At 57.6% G+C, this 20,913-nt stretch overlaps 4 protein-coding genes across 6 annotated transcripts; 2 read left to right on the forward strand and 2 right to left on the reverse strand.

Annotated features, from left to right (window-relative positions):
* Positions 1-29: 29 nt before the first annotated feature.
* Positions 30-2,472, forward strand: B4GALT7 (beta-1,4-galactosyltransferase 7). Its single transcript, XM_033073124.2, has 6 exons — positions 30-129; positions 238-591; positions 1,052-1,277; positions 1,492-1,575; positions 1,744-1,848; positions 2,008-2,472. Exons 1-6 carry the CDS (start codon positions 83-85, stop codon positions 2,161-2,163), a joined length of 972 nt encoding a protein of 323 aa, XP_032929015.1. The 5' UTR covers positions 30-82; the 3' UTR covers positions 2,164-2,472.
* Positions 2,473-5,637: 3,165 nt separating this feature from the next.
* Positions 5,638-10,591, forward strand: N4BP3 (NEDD4 binding protein 3). Its single transcript, XM_033073584.2, has 5 exons — positions 5,638-5,726; positions 7,334-7,777; positions 7,952-8,506; positions 8,696-8,953; positions 9,158-10,591. The coding sequence occupies exons 2-5, from the start codon at positions 7,364-7,366 to the stop codon at positions 9,728-9,730; spliced, it is 1,800 nt and encodes a 599-aa protein (XP_032929475.1). The 5' UTR covers positions 5,638-5,726; positions 7,334-7,363; the 3' UTR covers positions 9,731-10,591.
* A 214-nt stretch (positions 10,592-10,805) lies between these two features.
* Positions 10,806-12,197, reverse strand: NHP2 (NHP2 ribonucleoprotein). Its single transcript, XM_033073211.2, has 4 exons — positions 12,020-12,197; positions 11,834-11,903; positions 11,655-11,760; positions 10,806-11,072 (listed from the first exon to the last, which is right to left on the reverse strand). Exons 1-4 carry the CDS (start codon positions 12,165-12,167, stop codon positions 10,947-10,949), a joined length of 450 nt encoding a protein of 149 aa, XP_032929102.1. The 5' UTR covers positions 12,168-12,197; the 3' UTR covers positions 10,806-10,946.
* Positions 12,198-12,238: 41 nt separating this feature from the next.
* On the reverse strand, positions 12,239-20,855 carry LOC117003360 (bromodomain-containing protein 8-like). Of its 3 annotated transcripts, none has more exons than XM_033073256.1 (7): positions 17,094-19,036; positions 16,528-16,704; positions 15,180-15,325; positions 14,407-14,493; positions 14,034-14,102; positions 12,874-13,104; positions 12,239-12,261 (listed from the first exon to the last, which is right to left on the reverse strand). In XM_033073256.1, exons 1-6 carry the CDS (start codon positions 17,370-17,372, stop codon positions 12,882-12,884), a joined length of 981 nt encoding a protein of 326 aa, XP_032929147.1. In that variant the 5' UTR covers positions 17,373-19,036; the 3' UTR covers positions 12,239-12,261; positions 12,874-12,881. The 3 variants fall into 3 exon arrangements, with proteins under 3 accessions (XP_032929147.1, XP_032929145.1, XP_032929146.1); XM_033073254.1 differs by lacking the exon at positions 12,239-12,261 and adding an exon at positions 20,199-20,855 and having other exon boundaries at positions 12,464-13,104; positions 17,094-17,372; XM_033073255.1 differs by lacking the exon at positions 12,239-12,261 and adding an exon at positions 12,464-12,650.
* Between the last annotated feature and the right edge of the window lie 58 nt (positions 20,856-20,913).

Below are 20,913 nucleotides of genomic sequence, written 5' to 3' on the forward strand. Positions count from 1 at the left end.
GCGGAAGAGAGCGGGGCCGTGTTCCGGGGGAGCGGCGGGCGCAGCCAGCGTGTCCCGGGGCCGGCGGGGCCCGGCGGGCGCCATGGGCCCGGCCCGCCGCAGGGACGCGCTCCGGCTGCGCGGCGGAGGGTGAGCCCGCCGGGGCCGGACCGGGGTTCGGGGGGGATTTGGGGGGATGCTGTCACGGTGTGAAGGGCGGGGGTCCCACCGTGCGCTGACCCCGCGCCCATCCCGCAGGTCCCCGCCGCTCCTGCGGCTCTTCCCCGGCCGCCTCTCCGCGTTCCCGCTGTTCCTCCTGGCGCTGCTGCTGGGCTTCGCTTCGCTGCTCTGGCTCCAGCTCAGCTGCTCGGGAGAGGAGCCGTCGGGGGGTGGGCAGCAGCGGGGGGCTCCCCGGCAGCCCTGCCCGCCCCCCGCTCCGCCGCAGCCCCCCGAGGAGGATCCGGCGTGGGGCCCGCACCGGCTGGCGCTGCTGGTGCCCTTCCGAGAGCGCTTCGAGGAGCTGCTGGAATTCGTGCCCTACATGCACCGCTTCCTCAGCAAGAAGAGGATCCGCCACCGCATCTTCATCCTCAACCAAGTGGATCACTTCAGGTAGCGCCTGACTGTGCCCAGGGAGTCCTTCCCGAAGGTCTAGGAGGGTTTTGCAGAGGGTCAGGGCATGGGATGGCAGGGGCAGTGAGTGATGCTCCCCCCAGAGCTGCTCATTCTAGAGCTTAGGGATGGACAAAGTGGTGGTGTGCTTCCTTCTTCCTTAGAAAGAATAGAATCTTAGCATAGAATCCTTTATCCTCAGGTATTTCAGCCTTCTCCCCAGTGTCAAAGGTGTGCAGCAGCAAACATCTGGGGACTCTGGAAGTCAAAGACAGGCCATGGGGTGTTTGGAAATGCTGTCACCTGCAGCTCAGTGTGCAGGGAGAAGCAGGGGTGCTGTTGCAGGATGGAATGCTGTGTGTGTTTGGGTCAGACATTGAGCATTGATGATTGTGGCAGAGGGGTGTGTGGGGACAGTGGCTGCTGTGCATGGCACTGAGAGCCCCCAGTCCCGTGGCAGGTTTAACAGGGCATCCCTGATCAACGTGGGCTTCCTGGAGAGCGGCAATGACACCGACTACATCGCCATGCATGACGTGGATCTCCTGCCACTCAATGAGCACCTGGACTACAGCTTCCCAGAGGCAGGGCCCTTCCACGTGGCATCCCCCGAGCTGCACCCGCTCTACCACTACAAGACCTATGTGGGTGGCATCCTGCTGCTCACCAAGCAGCACTACGAGCTGGTGAGCTCCTGGGTGGGATGTCCTGGACAGTTTGGAGTAGGAGCTGTGACATTGTCATGGTCAATTTGGGAATTGGGGACAGGATGGTGTGGGGACAGAGCTTGTGATCTGAGCTGCTGAGGGGCAGGACAGGGGAGGCTGGGCTGGTGTCTGCTCCTCTGAGGTTGTGGAGTTGTGCTCGACCTTGGCTGGTATGGTGCTGCTCTCCTTCCAGTGCAATGGCATGTCCAACCGCTTCTGGGGCTGGGGACGGGAGGATGATGAGTTTTATCGACGTATCAAAGGAGCTGGTCTCCAGGTAAGGGGTCTCTGCACCCTCCTGGCTTGAAATTGCCCTTTTTTATGTCTCTTCACCTGGCCCCCACTATGGCCACCCAGTTTGGGGTCTGGGGAAGGCAGTCCTGCTCTCTAGCAGCAGGTGCAGGAGTTTTCCTGTAGCTTTACAGAAGCTCTGCTTTTCTGCCAGGTTCGCCGTCCCTCTGGAATCACAACTGGATATGAGACTTTCCAGCACCTGCATGACCCAGCCTGGAGGAAGAGAGACCAGAAGCGCATTGCTGCACAGAAGCAGGTGAGACCTGTGGTCAAGGGGAACCACGAGAGATTGGGGCTGTAGTCACCACGTGCTCTGAGCCCTCCTTGCTCATGTCCTCTGCCAGCTCTGGCTCCTTCCCCAGGCACTGGGTGCTTCCCCTTTCCAGCCTGGGCTGAGCATCATTCTCTTCCTCAGGAGCAGTTTAAGGTGGATCGGGAGGGAGGCCTGAACAACGTGAGGTACCGAATCGAGTCACGGACAGAACTGAGCGTGGCAGGAGCCCCTTGCACTGTCCTTAATGTCTTGCTGGACTGTGACACAGACGAGACCCCCTGGTGCACGTTTGGCTGAGCCCGTCCCCGCGTGCCCGTCGTGTGCTCTGTGCTGGTGCCAAGACTCCGTGGCTGCCGTGGAGCTGCCTGGAGCAGGCAGGGTTTTTGCAGCGGATGAGCATGGCAGTGCTGGCGAGACACAGAGGAACAGAAGAGGCTGAGGACTGGACTTTGCTGCTAGCAGCAGAAGAGGCTGAGAGTGGGACTTGCTGGTATCGCTGCAGGTGCTGGTGCTGCCTCCCAGGGCAGGTGCAGGAGGTGGCTTTCCTGTGCTGGACGTGGCTGAGCTGCCACGCAGCTCAGAGGACAATAAAGAACTGTCAGGGCACCTGTGAGTTGTGAATGCCCAGGGCTGTGCTGGCACTACTCCCTTTTCCTGTTCCCTCTACCTTCCTTCAGCACACCTGTTCTGGCTTGGCCCCAGCTCCTCTCTGTGTGACAGGTGAGCTCTGAGCTGCTCTGGTTCAGAGGCCAAGCCAGTCTGAAATGGGCTCTGAGATGGTGCCTCTTCCAGCTGCCAGGTACCCCCAGGGCTGGGCTGTTGTCATTTCACTGCAGGAAGTGGTTGTGGTTGAGCCGTGCCCAAGCCCCAGCATTCACAGCGCTGATGGATGTCAGCACTTGTCCTCTCTGGGCTGAGGAGGAGAGTTCTGGCTGAGCTCTCCTTTCCTCACCTGCCTTCCTTTTCATGTGCTGCCTCAGCCATTCTCGGGGGTTGGAAAATCTGATATGTCCCCTGAGGTCTTGGCACATGTTTTGGGTGCTGCTGTGTCCTCGGGCTGGGTAAGACCCGGTTGAACAGCCAGTACCCCTCTGTTCAGCCCCATCACCAGCACTGGCACCAGGCCCTCCACATTTCCTGGCCCCTTCTGTCCTCCTCTCCTGCCTGGCATTTCCTGGAGTGGTCACTTTGCATCCCCAGAGAGAAGCTGTTGCCATCTCAGGAAGACAAATAGCTCCAGAGAGGAGGGAGGGAGGGATGGAAAAAACATCAGATCCAAATGTGGGGGTCATGTACCCTGTAGGGTCTGTGGGATGGCGTGTCTGGAGGGATATGGTGCCTTCTGCTCTCTGTTCTGCTCTGGAGCCCTTGGATAGGTGTGGGGGGCTGCCTCTGGGGCAGGGCTTGAGGTGCTGGTGCAGGGTGAGGATCTGCTTTGCATCGTGGAAGCGGCAGGTCCAGCCTCAGGAGGATGGGGGGGTGTGCTGCCCAAAAGCCTGTCCAGCCTGGAGGCTCCAAAGCAGTGCTGGTATCTGGTGTGAAGGTGCTGGAGAGCTTGGACACCTGGTGCATTTCTCCACAGGTGTTCCCAGGACTAATCATGCCCTTGCTGTGGGCAGCCAGAGGGAGATACTGGCCCAGCATCCCCACTCCTGCCTCTCCATGGCACGGGTTTGGGATCAGCCATCTGTATGGCAGCCCCTTCCTGGTGCCTGAACCGCAGCCAGGGCTGGTGGAGGCAGATCAAAGTATTTCTCTGTGCCGTTCAAAATAGATGACACAATTTGGGGCAGGTTTCATAAAGACATAGCTGTGCAGAAACAGAGAGCATATGTGCACCTCGCACTTCGCTCAGCGCTCCAGGCTCCTCTCCTGCTGCCTGGCAGCTATTTCTCAGCTCTGCTCGCAGCCCCCTCATCCTCCGGTTGCTTTTGTGGAAGAGGCACCCCGCTGGAGACCCGGCTTCCTTTTATAGCCCTGAATGTGACTCGGAGGTCGCTCGGCTCTTTTTCCCCCACGCGCTTCGATAGCGGCAATGGCCCAGCAGGAGGGGATGAAGTTTTTCCCCATCGCCTCTCCACAGATGGATAACACCCTGCCTGCTGTCCCAGGAGCCCTGCAGAGCCGAGCTGAAAGCTTCCCAGCGTTCTCATGCTCTCAGCAAGCCTGAGGAGAACATCAGAATGGTTGGGGCAAAGAGGGCTCCTGGAGACCCAGCCCTGCCCCTCTGTGTCCTCCCTTCTGGGGTCCCAATTACTGTCAGCGAGGCCGCACGGGGTTGATGCAGGCACAGAAATCCATGGCTTTTATTGCCAGGTTGTTGCAAAGTGGATGGTTCAGGAGCTGTTTGCTGGTGGATACATGAAATTTCTGTGGTATCTTAAGCGGGGGCACTGGGGAATGAGGAGAGCAGAGAGAGGGGACTGGGGAAAAGTGAGAGGGGGCTGAAGCATCTCAGCCTGGAGACGGTGACATCCTGGCTGCTGGAGTGACCTGGGCAGGGCCAAGCGCCGGGGCCCTGTGGAAGTTGCTATCCCTCCCAGGCAGAAGTGCTCGGGGCGTGCAGCCCGTGGCGGAGCAGGAAACGGGGCAGACGGGAGGGAAGGAGGGTGCAGCTGTGACCAGCACCCCTTGCAGTCCCCTGGCATCGCTGCAGCCTGCCCGGTCCGAGCCCCGCGGGATGATGCCAGTCCCTTTCACGACTGAGCTCCAGACAGAGGGCCAGGGCATCGCAGGCACATTCCTGAGGCCAGCAGGTTGGGAAATGGCACCGCTGGGAAGGGCTCCCTTGCTCAGAGGCCACGCGTGCTGGCGGGCACAGGAGCTGCGGGGAACGGGGGCTGAGCCCCGAGGGAGCGGAGCGTGCCTTGGCAGCGCACCGAGGACACTGCCAGCATGTGAGCCCGGCGAGCAGGGACCGGGGACAGTGTGTGTGTGTGGGAGAGCACTGGCAGCACAGCTTGAGGACTCGGATGTGCGGCGGGGGGAGCTGGCAGCGAGCGGGGTGCGAGCGCACCGGGTACGCCGGGCTGGGGACGGTGCGGTCCCTGCCCGGGGACACACGGGACGGAGCAGGGATGCTGCAGGTGTCCGGGTCACAGACGAGGACAGGACACCGGTGACCAGGTGCAGCCCGTGCCCGGATCCTCGCTCCCTGCGGCTGCCAAAACCGGCTCCAGGCCAGGATGTGGCGGCGCTGATTCAGAGGCATGAAGCGTGTCCCGTCTCACTGGCGCCAGGCCAGGCGAGAGCCCCACGGGAGTACACCGTGTCCTCACACCGTGTCCCCACACCGTGTTCCCGAGACTTTGTGAGGCTCCTGCCCACCCGCGGCTGCTTTAAGGGGGGACACGGGGTTGCCCTGCTAGAGGACGGCACAGAGAAGTGTCCTATGGAATCGAGGCCCCTCTCCACGCCGCAGGTACGAAGCAAAATATTTCTCTCCACCCTTGGCGGGCGATACCGGGGAATACCAGCCCGCCTGTCAGGGGTTACCGGGAGCCGAGTGGCGCCGGTGCCGGAGCTGTAGCTGGGGGGATTTGCGGGGGTCTCCCCGCCTTTGGGACGCGCGTTTCGCGCAACTCTCGGCACCGCCCGCAGCCAGCGCGCCCTGCCCCGCCCCGCTGGTGGGCACGGCCGGGCCACCCCCCTCCTCCTCCTCCTCCTCCTTCCTCCTCCTCCTCCTCCTCCTGCTGCTGCTGCTGCTTCCCGCCCCTCCCGTCCCGCCGCCCCCGCGCCGCGATTTGCCGGTGCCGGCTCCGCCCGCCGCCCCGCGCGGCCGCGGCCGAGGGGCGCGTTCAAACGCGGCGAGGGAAGGAGCGCGGAGCGGAGCCGTGCGGGACCGCAGCGCCGCCGGCATGGTGAGTGCGGGCCCGGGCGCCCCATCCCCATCCCCCGCTGCGCTGCGGCCAGCGGGGCTTTGTCCCGGGCTCGGCCCCGGGCACCGACTGCCCCCTCCGCCTCCTCCGTGCCGGAAATTCCGGCGGGGCTGCGGGGAGGCGCGGAGGGGCTGCGCGGGGACCCGCGCCTGCTTCCCTCCAACCCTGCTGCTCGCTCCCGGGTGGAATGGGAATGCGAATGGGAAGGGGAATGGGAATGGGAAAAGGCTTGTGGCTGCATCCTGCCCGGGCACGGCTGGGATTGGGAGCAGATCGCAAAGGAGCCAGGCTGGCCGGACCGGTGTTTTGCCGCCTGGAGGGTGATCCCCTCCCTGCCGCAGGCAGGACACCTTCGGGCTCCCCCGGCGTTTCCCAAACCTCCCACAACCTGACCTACTTCCTCGGCCGCCTTGCCGGGAGGAGCCGCTGCGGGGCTCGGCCGAGCTGCTCCCCAGTGCCGGGGGCTGGATGTGCACCCACGCCCCCGCTCAGCACCACCGCCAGGGGAACATCCGCGTCCCCCGTCCCCGTGCACGCCCGGCGGCACCGCACACAGCCCGGATCCTTGCGGAGGGTCCGTCCCCGGTGCCCTTCGTGGGGTGCCGGTGCCCGGAGCAGGTGTTGGGCTCGCAGAGGGAGGTGACAGCGCAGGCCGGGAGCTGTCAGACAGGTTTGTGCGTGGCAGCAATTAAAAGCGGGGTGTTTGTTTACCCGGCGCGTGGTGCTGAGAACCAGGACAGCTTCCTGGGTGTAGCCCGGCCTCGGAGCCCTCGGCGAGGCTGGGAGCGGTGCTGGGGGTTCTGCCTCGCCCCTGCCACACTCTCTGTGTCCCTGCCCTGCTGTGAGACCATCGTCCCCTCCCTAGCGCTGGGGAGCCAGAGCCGAGGCCGAAGGCATCCTCTCATCCTTCCTCCCCCGGCCACCTGCGCAGGAAGCTGCATTGTCCCGTCAGCATCCTGCCCCTTCCCACCGCCCTCTCGCCATGTCCGGCCACGGGGTCCCCGGCACGCACGCAGCAGCTGGGCTGTGGCCGCCTGCTCCCTGCCCGCTGCTGGGGAGGGGATGCTGTGCATGGATGGGCTGCAGGAGCCCGTGCCGCCCGTGCTGTGCGGGAAGTGTCCCCGAGGTGCCGCAGAGGTGCCCGTCCCGTGCGCGCCCCGGGGAGGCTAAGCTGATGGGCACCCCCAGGAACATTTTGGGGAGGTGTCCAGAGGATGTCCGGAGCCGGAGGTCCTGGCGGGGAGGTTGGGTGCCGCCGGGCCGGGGCTGGCGCCAGGCCCGGGCAGGTGCTGCCGGCTCCCGAACTCGCCCGCCTGGCTGGGCGGCAGGTGCCTGTTCTGGTGGCGGCCCCGGCCGCGGGCGGGAGGTGGGGCTGGGTGTGGGAGGAGGCGCTGCACCGTGCTGGGGGCAGCAGCGGGGAGCCCCCGCCCCGTGCGTGCTGTGCCCTGTCCCCCGGGAAGCTGCACGGGAGATGGGAGATCCATCCCAGTGCCAGGAGCCCGTGTGGGCCCTTGGGGCTGGCTGGGAAGGGGGTGCCGGGGGTGTGTCCCGGCTGCCCGGCATCGCTGACTCTCTCTCTTCCTCGGCAGTGCTGGTTCTGGGCTTTTCTCTAATTCTCCATGGCAGCAGCACAGGGTCCTGTGACCTGTGAGCCCGACACCCGTGTCCTCGGCACCTACCTCTCCTCGGAGCCCGTTGGCGTCGTTGGCAGCATGGGCAGCGTGGGCAGCCTGGTGGAGAAGCAGGATCTGTCCCCCCTGGAGCTGCGGGCCCCGCTGGGCGGCTCGCGGGGGCTCCGGCAGCCCGATGGGTTGCTGCGGAAGGGGCCGAGCCAGCGGGAGCTCTTTGGGTACCTGCACGGGGCCAAGAAGGAGACGCGGGCGGAGCGGAAGCACCAGGCATCGGGCGCCTGCTACAAGCGGGACTACGAGAGTGACCGCGAGAACCGGTCCCCCGAGCGCTGCTCCCGCGAGCATCACCGTGGGGCCGACTTCTCCAAGAGCTCCCTGCCTGAGAGGGGCCGCTTCGACAAGGTGAGGTCCTGAAATACAGCCTGGTCTGTGAGGGGATGGGGATGGAGCAGGATGATCTGCACCCCCCTGGGTGGGATGTGGGGGATTTGAGGATGTTCAGGGATACGAAGCTGGAAGCGTGGGGGGTCTCTCTGGCTGTAGAGGCTCATGCTGGACCTTGCTCTTGTTTTTCAGTGCCGTATCAGGCCCTCGGCTTTCAAGGCAGTAGCTGGGAAGGGGCTGGTGTCCATGCAGGGCCTGTCCTCGTCCAAGGGGCAGAAGTTGTCCAAGAGCAATGGGAGCCTGCACACGCTGCTGTCGCAGAGCAGCACAGCGGCCCCGCAGCACGGCCCGCTCCGCACCCACCTGCTCCACGCCATCAGCCTGGACGAGGCCTCTGACTCCAGCCACAACTCCATCCAGAGCTTCCCATCCTACGGCTCCCGCCTCAAGCCTGCCCAGAGCCAGTTCAGCGCCTCCATGGGCCACATCAACCACATTGGGGGCTCCTTGGACAGGGTTTCCCGGAGCCCCAGGGATACCGTGGCCCCTGAGAAGATGCCCCTATCCTGCAAAAGCATGGCCACCCTGAGCAGGCTGCAGAGCCCTGGCGAGCCCCCGCCGCCGTACGAGTTCTCCTACTCGCTGGAGGATGCGGTGAAGCAGCTGGAGGACCGGCTGCAGGAGACGGGAGGGGAGCTGCGGCAGCTCAAGAGGAGCCTCAGTGAGACTGAAGACCCCTTCACACAGGTGAGCTGTGGGGCTGGGGCGGTGCTGGGTGCCCCTGGCAGGGATGTGGGGGTGGAAGGAGCAGCGAAGGAGCTGCTGTGGTGGGTGATGGGCTTGGAATGCCCAAATGTGGGAGGATCAAATATCACAGACCTCTTGGGGTCCATCCTGGGGCTACAGCCTCTCACCAGTGTCCACCTGTGCTGGCAGGCGTTTGAGGACAAGCAGCGGCTGTGGCTGGACGAGCTGGAGGACCTGAAGCAGATGTACATGGCCCGGCTGCAGCAGGTGATGCAGCAGGCGCAGCGCGGGCAGCGGGCGCTGCAGCTGCAGCTCTACAAGGCGCAGCAGGAGAAGAAGCGGCTGCAGGAGGAGCTGAGCCTGCAGCAGTGCCAGTGCGAGGAGACCAAGCTCCGGCAGTCCCAGGGCGAGCATGGCAGCCCCAAAATGGAGGAGACCAAGTGGGAGGTGAGTCTCTTCCTTCCTTCCCTGTTGCCACCCTCCTGGCTGTGGGGGCAGCAGTTCCCTGCTCTGGTGTCACTCGGGGTCACAGTATGGGCGGGATGATCCATGTGTGGTGCTTATGGTCTCCCAGAAGAACAAGTTGGGGTGCTGCCACCTCTGGGGTCCTGCTCCCCCCGCCCTTCCTCACCGCTTGCCCGTGCCCTGCAGGTGTGCCAGAAAGCAGCAGAGATCTCCCTGCTGAAGCAGCAGCTCCGGGACACCCAGGAGGAGATGGCTCAGAAGCTGGGGGAGATTTTCAGCCTGAAGACGCAGCTGCGGGAGGCCAAGGCGGAGGTGCAGGCCAGGGACTCGCAGCTGGCACAGCTGGCAGACTCCTTCCAGAGCCCCCCCGAGCCCAGCACCTCGCTGCCTCTGGGCGATGACCCCATGCCGTCGTGCCAGGACTTCCCTGGCTGCGAAACTGATGACTCCAAGTGCCGGGGCCTCCAGAGCGACTCGGCGGAGCCCCTGGAGCGGCAGGTGGAGTGGCTGTGGGCAGAGCTGCTGCGGGAGCGGCGTCAGGGCCAGCTGCAGGCTGTGAACTTTGAGCTGGAGAGGAAAACGTGGCAGGAGGAGAAGGAGAAGGTGCTGCGGTACCAGCGGGAGCTCCAGGCCAGCTACATGGAGATGTACCACCGCAGCCAGGCGCTGGAGAGGGAGCTGCGGCAGCTGCGGGCGGAGCCCAGGGATGTCAGGATCGATTCGCCCTGGATCGAGCGGGTGGAGTCCTCCAAGATCTGAGGGGCGGGATGCCAGTGGGACTGAGAAGGGGGAAGGTCTCTTGCTGCTGCAACGGGACAATCTCAGGGTGTGCACAAGGACTGGCCCTGCTCGGCACTGCCCTGGGCTGAAGGACTGGTTGCCACAGGGGAGCTTTTCCTTCTTGCAGCACTTCAGGCCCTTCTGGTGGGGGTCTCTGTAGGGCTGGGGGTCATCCGTGCCAGGGCAGGGGTCTTGCATGTGCCCCGTGCTCTGACTCCAGGAGCGGTTTTGCCCTGTGATTCCTTCTGCCACGGGGGCAGAAACCAAAGACCCTGTGAGACATTCCCTGTCCCTCCTGCTCTGCTGCCCCTGTTCCTACAACCCAGTAACTTAATGTCCTGTGAGAAGCTTAAGCCCTGTTCCCCACCCCACTGCCTTGCTGTGAGAGTTGCAGCTACTGTTTGCAGTGGCTGCCTTGTCAGCAGGGCCCTGGAGCTGGTGGTGCCACTGGGGAGGCAGAGGAGGAAACCCTGAGGATTCTGGTGCTGCTGGGAGGGGGCAGCTGCCCCAGCACCTCTGTTGGGACTTCTCGTGGCCCCAGTGTGGAGCTGCTCTGCAATGGAGGTGGTTGGTGCAGCTTTCTTCGGGCTGAGATGGGGGAGAGCCTTGTGCAAGGAGGGATGGGAACCGGTGCTCTGCCACACTGGGAGGAACTGGGGTGGGAGAGAGGACTGGGGCTTGTGCCTGAACTGGGGAAGAGGCCGGGTCCCCCTTCCCAGAGGAGGTGAGGGGGAGCTGGGGGAGCCCAGAGGTGCCCTGCTCTGTGTGTGTAACAGCAGAACCGCGTGAAGGCCGGGCCGGCTCCACACTCCGTTCCTGCAATAAACCTGCATTTCTCTCTCCAGGACTCTGCTCTGCTTCCCTCGGGGTCGGGGGGCTGCAGGCCATGAGGCTGCGGGCCATGAGGAGCTGCCGCGCTGGGCTGGGCGGTACAAGCGGGTGGGGCATGGCCGTGAGACACGGCGGGATCCCGGGGCAGCCTCGGCCCACCCCCTGTGGTTTAACCCTGCCATGGACCCCCCCAGCCCTCTCCCCGAGCAGCAGGACCACGTTGTACAAAACCACAGACACCTTTATTCACCCCACAGTACTCAGCATCCCCCCATCAGTCCTCTCGGCAGAGTCCCCACAAACAGCCGTGCAGAGGGACAGGGACCCGCCATGGCCCTGCAGGGCACAGCCCAGCCCCAGCTCTTCACAGCGGCATGGGAAGGGCTGACACCTCCTCCAGACACTCGTCGTAGGCCTCCTGGTACTCCTCGTGGGGCTTGATCAGGATGACACAGGTCGGGCGCTTGGAGCCGGCTGCAGCTCCCAGGTCCTGAGGGAACAGAAGGAGGCCATGGGGTGCCAGGTCCCTTCCTGAGCTCAGAGATCAGAACCAGCTCACTGCAGGCCCTGGTTCAATGCAGGGAAGCTCTCCCTGTCCAGCCCATCACCCCCAAGCCCTCTGGACTCGTGCTGGGCTCATGAGCTTTTTTCCAGCTTGTCTCCCGCAAGAGAAGGGCTGACAGAAGGGACTGGCACCCGGCTCATGTGCCACAGTTCTTCCCCAGAGTGGGTGTGCAGAGCTGCCTGCACCGAGGCTGAAGCTGCAATGACACCGACTGCCTGTTTACAAAAGAGCTGGAAAGACTCCCTGTTTACAGACACCTGGAAAAGATGTGCTGGCTCTGTTCCGGAGCTGCTGCAGGCACTCGATCATGGCAAACAGCTCTGTGATTCCACAGCAAAACACTTCTACGCATTTCCCCATGTCCCTTCTCTGCATTGGTCAGGGACAAACACCGAGTTCTTTACTCGAGCACCGGATCTGCACCACCCCGGGAATGCTCCGGTCACAGCCTGGGCCCGTCCCCGGGTTCCCCGTAACCACGGCCGGTTCCTTCCTCCCAGCACTCACCGTTTTGGAAGGGACGTATGCGTACGGGAGGCTCCTGTCCTCGCACATGATGGGGATGTGGCAGTAGACATCGATGGGCAGCGTGTCTCCGGCCAGCACCGCGATCCTGCAGGGACAGCAGTGTGTCAGCGGCCGGCCGGCGGGGCCGCGCGGGGCCGCGGGGCCAGGGCAGCACTCACCCCTTCTCGCCTTTATTGATGAACTTCTGCACCTCCTTCACACCGCGGCGGACCTGCTTCTGCTTGGTCGCTGCAAGAGAACCGCGGCGTGAGGGGCTGACTGAGAACCGCAGCGTGGGGGACTCCACCGCGCCGCCGCCATGTCCCGGCCCCTCCCCAGCCCCGCCGCACGCCGGCACCGCCAACCTTTCCTGATGCACTTGAGGAGCTTCCGCGTGAGCTTGCGGGACGCGAGCGGCTGCGCGATGGGGTTCAGGAAGTCGAGCTGCTCCCGGTACGAGAGCTCCGGTGCCCCCTCCGACTCGGCCGCCGCCTCCGGCTTGTCCCGCGCCATGGCCGCACCAGGCCGCTTCCGCTTCCGGGGCACGCGCCGCGCCGCGGGTGGGACACGCGCCCGCGAGCTCCCCGCCAGCCAATCAGCAACCGCTCTGGCATTGACAGACAGCCAAGGCGGCCAATGGCAAACTGCGCTCGTACCGCCCCGGCCACGCGCTCTGTCCCGCGCTTCCCGGTCCCACCCCCAGTTCCAGTTCTGGGCCCCTCCCAGTCCCAGTCCCGGTCCCAGCCCCAGTCCCGGTCCCGGTCCCAGTCCCGGTCCCAGCCCCAGTCCCAGTGTCAGGCAGGCCGGGACAAGTTTCAACACGGGCATTTATTGGGTGTGGTCAGTGCCGGTAACGCTGGACCCACCCGACCCAACAAACAGCACAACAGTGTGAACACGGGAACGCTGCCGTGCCCGGTGTGCCCAGCCACCTTCATCCACCTGGCCACACACGGGATTTTCTCCCTTGCTTTTCATCTCAGGGAACTCTTCTCCCTGCAGGGCGACATTGCTGCTTTTCCCCAAAAAGAATGGAGGCTTCCAACATGGTACCCTCCCAAAAACTGGTTTGAATCAACCCATCAACCCAGCAGCCTGCACTGGGGATAACGAGGTCTGCCCAAGGCCATGGCAGCACATCCCCTGAGCCCAGGAGATGCCCTGACCCACAGAGACAACGCTGCTCCAACTGAGAGAGGCCTCAGGCAGGGCTGGTTACCTTCTGCCTCACTCCAGCCTGTCCCTGGACAACAGGATGGCTTCAGCCAAGACCTGCAGCTGCTCCAAGACCTCTCGCTGCATCTCCACAGCGACATGGAACACGTGGTGGTCAGAGTTGTTGTACATGACAGCGTTCTGGAACATGAGCATCAGGTCACACTGGAACTGCATCACGGACTGAATGTGTCCCTTTGCCAGCCTCCTCTTTATGCTGCTTAAATCCATGGGTCTACAAAAGACAGAGAGAATAATGAAATTGCATCCCAGGGCCAGGCACCCTTTGGGATCTGCATGAATGTTCTCATTTTACAGTGGCCCTGAAAGCACAGCTATTTTCAATCAATTTTATTGCTCAAGACACACAGGGGGGAGTGAGAAAGGCTTTTCTTCCAAGCCAGACAAAAGCGAGTTCAGCCAATGCGACACTTGCTATCCAATCAACTTGGCAGGTCATTAGCAGTCACCTCTGGAAAAAATGGGATGCTGAGCTCCAGAGAAGGCAAGCAGTAATTAGTCTTCAGGAAGTCAGTCCAGGTCTTAGTGGAGAAAGAAAAGTTACTAAAATAGGTATCTATTAAATTCCCTAAAGATCGAATGGTGCCACCAGCAAAAATAGCAGTGCTGGTAAGGGGAACATGATAGGGAATAAATATTACTTCCCTTATTTTGACAGAATGGGAAAATGAATGGCTGCAGAGAGGACAACTGTGACCAGAATAGAACATGATTCAGCTCTGAAAAAATGCCATTAATCTCTCTGGGAAATATTCTTATGACCCACTTCTGTGCTGAGAGTGAAACATCTGGGGCGCTCGCAGCGGGTGAGGAGGGGGCATCTCCTGAGGCACATTCCAGGCATGGGGAGAAGGGACTGCTGGGCCTGGATCCCCTGCCCAGGGACTGTGCCTGGGATAAACCAGCCATGCAATGCCTGCACAGGGCAGGCACAATTCCCACCAGCTCCAGAGTCAGTGCAAGCTTCCCAGCTGTAATTACCCAGAAGGGAGTTTTACTGAAAGGAATCAGTGGGAGATGCTGGTGACAGCCAAATTCTGAAAAAGGAGGAAGGAAACCATCCCACTGGCCCTTTGGAAACCAGAGAAGGCAAAAAACAACCAGAGAGAAATCAGCCAGTGAGCATTACCTCCACAAACTCACCTCTTCACCACATCCTTGTATCCAGGGGCTTGTTTTTCTGACACTGGCTTCAGGAACGGGCTGCTGAACCTACAGGACAAAGAATGTTCTCTCTCACCAAAAGCATGGAGCAGGGCTTGCCTCTCCCTGCTGGCCCTGAGGGCCACAGCCAGTGTTGTGCCAGCTGTGTAGGAAGCAGCATTTGGGCTCTGCCACATTAAGCAGAGGAAATCAATATGCAGTGTTCTCTCCAGCTCTGCAGCAGGCAGCTGTTCCCAAAGCAAAGTCCTGGAGAGACAGGCCAGCTCCTGGGAGGGGAGGATAGGCCTGGTGACCCAGGAGCTGGAACTCAGGGCAGTGTGTTCAGGACATTCAGCCCTTTGCTCCTACATACCTGTGGCTGGCTATCATCCTCCAGATGGACATGAGCTTTTTTTTGAGGATCAGGTGCTGGAGGGGATTATTCCAGCTAGGCTGCAGCCTGTGGAATGAAGACAACTGCCAGATCATCACACTCGAGACAAAGTAGGAGGTGACAATTCTGCTGGCACCCACCACATCCAGGTGGATGAAGCTACAAAAAGCCTCTGAGTGTGATGGTGGGAGTGTTGTGCATCAGAGTGCACAACTGAACATCCAGAGTGCAGGAAGATGCAGGACAAGAGGTGAAAGTAAAGCTGAGATAAGGAGTAGGACCAAACTGGATAGAAAAACTCAAGCTACTCTGCAATTCAGAACTTTACTGAGGAGGTTTTTATGAAGCTTCCCTTCCCAAAATCCCACATTTTTCCTTTGAAAGGCAGTCCAAGCTATCACACATGTGGCAGAGCCTGCATGTGACTGACACACCTGCTCAAAGGGGGTTGGTAATGCTGGGCTGTGCATTGCCTGACAGAGCCTCGTGTCCAGCTCACACCAGGCTTATCTGACTCGAGAAAACATGTATTTTCCATTGACTCTTTTATTTAATCTCTACTCTTCTCACTTCATCTTAGGATCAATGCCCTTTAATACCAGCAAATTCAGAGATAGCACAAGTTACCTCCTTCCCTCCTGCTCTGCTTGGCTGCCTCACCTCCCTGGATGTGCCATCACTTGTTCTCATGTGTGACAAGGGAAATGATTCTGTTCTGCTGCATTTGCAAGAGTGCAGAACCAGCTACTTACAGGGGCATGTTGGGAGAGCCTGTGGAGTCCAGCACTGGGGATGCAGAGGTGCTGTCACTGTCACCTTCATCCAGGGCCTGAGCTCTCATCTCTGGGGGATGCAGTTCATCTACAGGTGGTTCTCCAGGTGGCTCTTGAGTCTTGTCCTGACAAGCACAGAGGATACATCTGAAATGGCAGCACATTACCTGACTCCTTTATCTGCACATCCCTTTCCTGCATCCAGGTTCAGCTGGGAGCTCGCTCGCTCTGTTACTCAGAGCTGCTGTTTGACCTCACTCAGACCTTCCCAGCAAGAGCTGTGTCTGATCTCTTGGATGACATCCACCCCTGGCTGACACAAAGCCTATGGAGCTGAGTGGTGCCCAGTGTTGTGTCTGCTCTCTGGGAAGAGTCATGGATGTAGAGAGGGCAATCAGGAGCTGAGGTAAGACTGCCTCAGGCTTGCTAAAGCTCCAGATACAGATAACAGGAACCCCTGGAGTTCAACAAAGTTGTTTCCTCACAAACTCCCACGTTAAAATGACAGGGAATAGACTCAGCCAGGAAGGAGAGTGAGCTGTTGTTGTAGTGGTTTGCCAAGAAAATGCTCAGTGGGATTTCATGCAGGAGCACCTCAGAATCCTCAGCAGATCTGAAGCACGAGCAGACTTCTCAGAAACGGGACACTGCTGTGTTTGGCTGTGACCACTGGAAGAGCTGTGAGGGAATTGCTGGGAATAACAGCAGTTGAGAGCTGGGAATACACTGTCCTGGCTGAACAGGTGAAATCATGGAGGCCATTTGACTCCAGGGTCCTGAGTTTGCACGAGAACAAGTGTGGAAAAATGCCCCTGTTGCTCCACTGCTGTTACTTTCCCAGGAATACTCAGCAGGCTGGTGGGAGCCCACAGCCCCCAAACCCAGGACTGATGCAAACCCAGGCTAGACAGTGCCTGCTTCCAAGACATGACAGTCCCCAGGGGCAGATGGTTATTGCTGGCACAGCCACGTGGGCCTGAAACCAGCCAAGCTGTGCTGCAAAACACAGCAATTAGAACCAGGCAAGTATTCCAACCTTGCCTTAAACCTGAGAGCAGCCTGCCAGCTCTCATGAGTCACCTTTACACTGCCAAGGAGCAATTCCTCCAACTCACATCTGAGGGTTTCATCTGTAACAAGCTTCCTGTTTATAAAGATACACTGCCATACATAAAAACCACCCCTCCCTCATACATTTCTTCTGTGTTCCCCTCCTGTGTGTTTTGTCTTCCCTCTCAGAACCTGGGGCTCCCCCATCTCTTCTAGAGCAGGTTTTCTCATCTCTCATCCAGAGCCAGAGGCTCTTTTAGGATCACCACTCTCCTACCTCTCTTTCCTGGAAGTGCACTTGACTTTGCTCTGCTCCTGAGACTGCTGTTCCTGTGGTCTTTTCCTGGCACCCCACTTCTTCCTCATCACTCTGCTTCTCTGAGCCACAACAATCCCACGGAGTCTGCGATGACTCTGTGCTGCTAATGCACAAAGATTCCAACATCTGGGTTACCTGCAAGACAGTGATTTATTACTTCAAATTGTGAGGCAAAAGGGAGCAGAAATAAACAGCAGAGATGCTATTTTTGCAATCACTCATGAACGCCTTTCCATTTTTAGGAATCCTTGCAAAATCTGATGAAGCCCTGTGTTATTATTACAGTGTCAGTTCACTGACATTTCTGTGCTTAAGGGTGAGCTGTGTTTTGGCAAAGCAGCTGCCTGGGTGCAGTGGGAGCTCCAAATGGGAGGAAAGGCTGGAGTTGGGCTGGGGAGGAGGCAAACCCAGAACTTCTGCTGTGCTGTTTCTGTTTGTATGGATGGTGCAGACCCTGAAAAGTCCAATGTTTCAGGAGGGTCTGAACTATGCTGCCCACCTTCCTGTAATCCAAACAGCCCTACCTCCAAGAGGAACTGGAAAACACTGTTGCTTTCACATTGCTGCTCTGCCGCTTGGTCACCTTCACTATCATCCTCCCAGAGAGGCTCACTCAGCTCCATCTCAAGGTCTGTCTCTTGCTCTTGGCTGCTCCCCTCTGGCTTCCCCATGGTCACCTCTTCAGCAGTTCTCCAGCTCATCACATCCACATCTGAGCTTGAATCCCAGTCGGGAAGAGACTGGAAATCACTGTTCTCTGACTTGATGGGAGAGTCCAACTCAGACTTACAAGCATGGCCCATCTGCAAACAAGAAAAAGACAGAAATTTCTTTGTACCCTGACCCAGAACTGCCAAGCTCAGGTCACTTCTTGACACACAGCATGGGAAGGACTCAGGTGAGCAGCCTACACCTGAGCTCACCACACAGCACGTGGCAGGGCTGCAGCTCTGCAACACAAACTGCTGCTTCAGAGCAACTGAATTTCAGGTTTTCTGGTGTTTTTGCTGGGCTCTCTCCCTGCCCTGGTCAGTGGTCACTCTGCTCAGGGCATGCTGAGCTGTCTGGAAGCATGTGGCTTTGCTGATGCTCCACATTTAAGGTGCTGAAGGCATCCAGCAAGCTCAGACCGAGTCCTGCTGGGGCTCCTCAGCTGCTCAGTGTTGGGAACAACTGGTGACTCCAAGGACAACTCACTGAAATTCCACTTGCTGCCCCCTGAGAACTTTTTATACCGGAGATAACTTACTACAAACCTCACAGACAGTTTTGAAAGTGCCAGTTGTGATTTATCTGGATGGTGTTATCTCATGTACCTGAGCCAGAATTATCCCCACACAGTCACACACCAACAGGCACAGTTCTGTCCACTGCAGAAAATAAAAGTTAGCATTCTCTTAAGAAGGAAGAAACCACTCATTTAATCTCTGTTCATCAGTCCATGCCTAAATGTCTTCTGCTGCATGAGTGCACTCTGAGTCCTCCAAGTCTGGGCAATTGATTGCAGTCACAGTACAACAGTAAAGGATGTCCCAAAATCTGCATCTTGCCACTGAATGGAGCTGCCTGGATGCTGCACCTATGGAGAATTCTATGCATTAATTAACACTGCCTTTAGAGTCTTCAGTTAATTATGTACAACCTAATTTTTTCCAAGTTTGGAACAGCACATTTCTCACTGCTGGGCTTTTCCACTCTCAGTACTGGTAGCACAGCTCCAAATTCAGCTTATGGTGCATAATTGGGAGAAATAGAGAATCCACTGGGTCTGGGATGAGAAAACTGCTGGGATCTAAATCCTGTCCTTCTGAAACCTCTTTCAAAGTTCACTTCACTGGCAGCAGATGAAATTTGATGAGGTGAGAGATAACATTACCTGCTCTCAGCTTCCAGTTGAAGGAGTTGGGCAAACTGAGATTCCATCTGAAGAGAAACCCTGTGCCTGGAGCTCTCTCCTGCAGCCTCAGCAGAGCTGCCACAAGCAGAGGCACTGAAAAGCCTCAGCCTGGGGTAATCTGATCACTTGTGATCATCCTTCTGTGCTCCAGAGGGATAAACGCTGAAAATCAGGAAGTCCTGGGAACTTGGGCATAAGATTAAAGAGATCTTCAGCCTTCTGTTCAGTTTTACCAAATCTTGGAAGACTCAAGATGCCAGAGAGCAGAACAGCAGTGTTATTGCAAGCCATGATGAGTGAAATAATCACAGACAGCTCAGCTCTGCACCAATTCCGGACAAAATGACACAGACTTGAACTTTTAATTAAGAACTGCCTGATAGTTCTTAATTATGTTGGCCATGTAAGTCACTAGCAAGGAACCTCTCTCAAATTGGAAAGTTTTAGTTCACTTTGCAGAGATCAGACACTGTACAACCCTTGCTGTTCTGGGAAAAAGCTGTTAGGAATCAAAAAGACAGCCTTTAAAAAGAACTTACATGTCAAAACAAGAAAAATGATAAAAGCCTGAACTCTAATAAATGAAATGTAGAATCCACATAAAGAAGCAAAAAAAAAAAAAAAAAAAAAAGGAACAATTTGCTAAAGACATAAAAGCAAATAAAAACAAAAAACCTCATCAAAAACATCAGAAGCAGAGAGCTGCCAGATGATCAGTGGGGATGACACACGATCAGTGCCAAACATCTCAGTGGAAAATAGGGCCAGTTGGAAAAACCAAATTAATCATCATTATCAGCAGTTGCCACAGAGGAGCTCACATGAGACCTTCCCCTGGGATGGGTCTGAGAGACGATTTCTCATTAAAATGTCAACAGGGGAGATTTTAGAACAATTTGAGGGAGTGAATAAACCTTAGAACCCATTGGGATTCATCTGTGAGCCCTAAAGAAGCTTAAATATAATGTGACTGAGCCTTGTAACTTGTCATTTAAGAAGAAAATCAGAAAGGGGTGACAGTTTTATCTGTCTGTAAAAGGGTGGGTGCTGGGAAATGCAGCACAGTAAAACATCAGCTCTGAACTAGACAGATTAGAACAAAGAATTAGGAAGAAGAGAATTAATAAGTAGTCAGAGCATGAGATGATGAATTGGGAAAGAGGGAATGAGAGAAAGTCATATATTGGAGTTTTAAAGCTCTTAAACATCACTAAAGACTATTAAAATGTCATGGGACAAGAGAAAAGACTGAGAGAAAAATACCTGGTTAAGAGAAGAAACTAAGGGTAGGAAGGAAGAGCAAGGGTTGCCATGATGAAAGGAAGTTACCACAGGGTCTGATAAAGGTCTGTGCTGCACCTTCAGTTAAAAAAAAAATCTTCATCCAGTCTAAACAGGCCCCCTTTTAACTTTGAACCATTACCTTGTCCTGTCACAACAGGCAGTGCTAAAATGTTTGTCCCTAACTGAAGTCACTCTATAAAATGCATTAAAGACAGAGACCCCTGTAACTTTTTGTGGTATGAACTGAGAACAATACAAATTTAAACCAGATATTTGCTCTTGGATTTAGCAGTGAAGGAGAATAAGCCAATCAGCAATCCAAGGGAGTTTCAGCATTTCCACATCAGTAAGGTGACTCTTGGTGAAAATTCACCTCAGCAATACAGGACTTGACACAGCAGGCAGAGCCAACTTCAACACTGAACTTGTGAAAATTGAGAGCTCTTACTGGATAAGGCAACAATGCCTCTGGTCTTAATCCCAGTGACTCAGTTTCCTGAAACTTGTCTCCCAGAAGGCTGCACCCTGGACATGCTGCACAGGGTGAAGAGCACTCCCAGCTAGTGCAACAATCAAGGATGGTGTCATTTTGTTGTTTTTTTTTCCCTCATGAAAGGTTGTGTGGGCAGAAAACATGCAAGTTTCATCTCAGGTCATATGAGCAGAAAAAGTGACTTGGAAATTCTCACAGAGAACTTAAACCTTGATGTTGCTGAGGAAAGGGACACTGTAATTCCCAGTAGTAACAGTAAAAACACAAGCTCAGATGTGAAACCAGGTACTGACAGTCCTGCCTACGGGTGCTGGGATCACAGATTTTCACTCTGACTACTGCAGCCTCCACAGATCTCTGGGGAAAGAATGTCAAGTCCTTTTCACTGCATTTTCTCCTAAGGAAAGCTCCAACAAGACTGCAGTATTTAACTTCTCAAGGTTTGATCTCCAGTGTCACCACAGTGGTGCCATGTCCTCATGCACTCAAAGCAGGGAATCTTCCTCTCCATCCAAGCACTGTGCAACATTTCTGTGATTTATGGATTGTCTCTAACACCAGAGCTCTGCCATGCATGTGCTATAGGCATACTGGAAGAGAATTTGCAGATATTCCAGGTGGGGATCCAGGCTTGTGCCACAGGGTTCCTCCCTGCAGAGCTGCAATGCTC

This window comes from Catharus ustulatus, chromosome 15, assembly GCF_009819885.2.
Source record: "Catharus ustulatus isolate bCatUst1 chromosome 15, bCatUst1.pri.v2, whole genome shotgun sequence".
Lineage (NCBI taxonomy): Eukaryota > Metazoa > Chordata > Aves > Passeriformes > Turdidae > Catharus > Catharus ustulatus.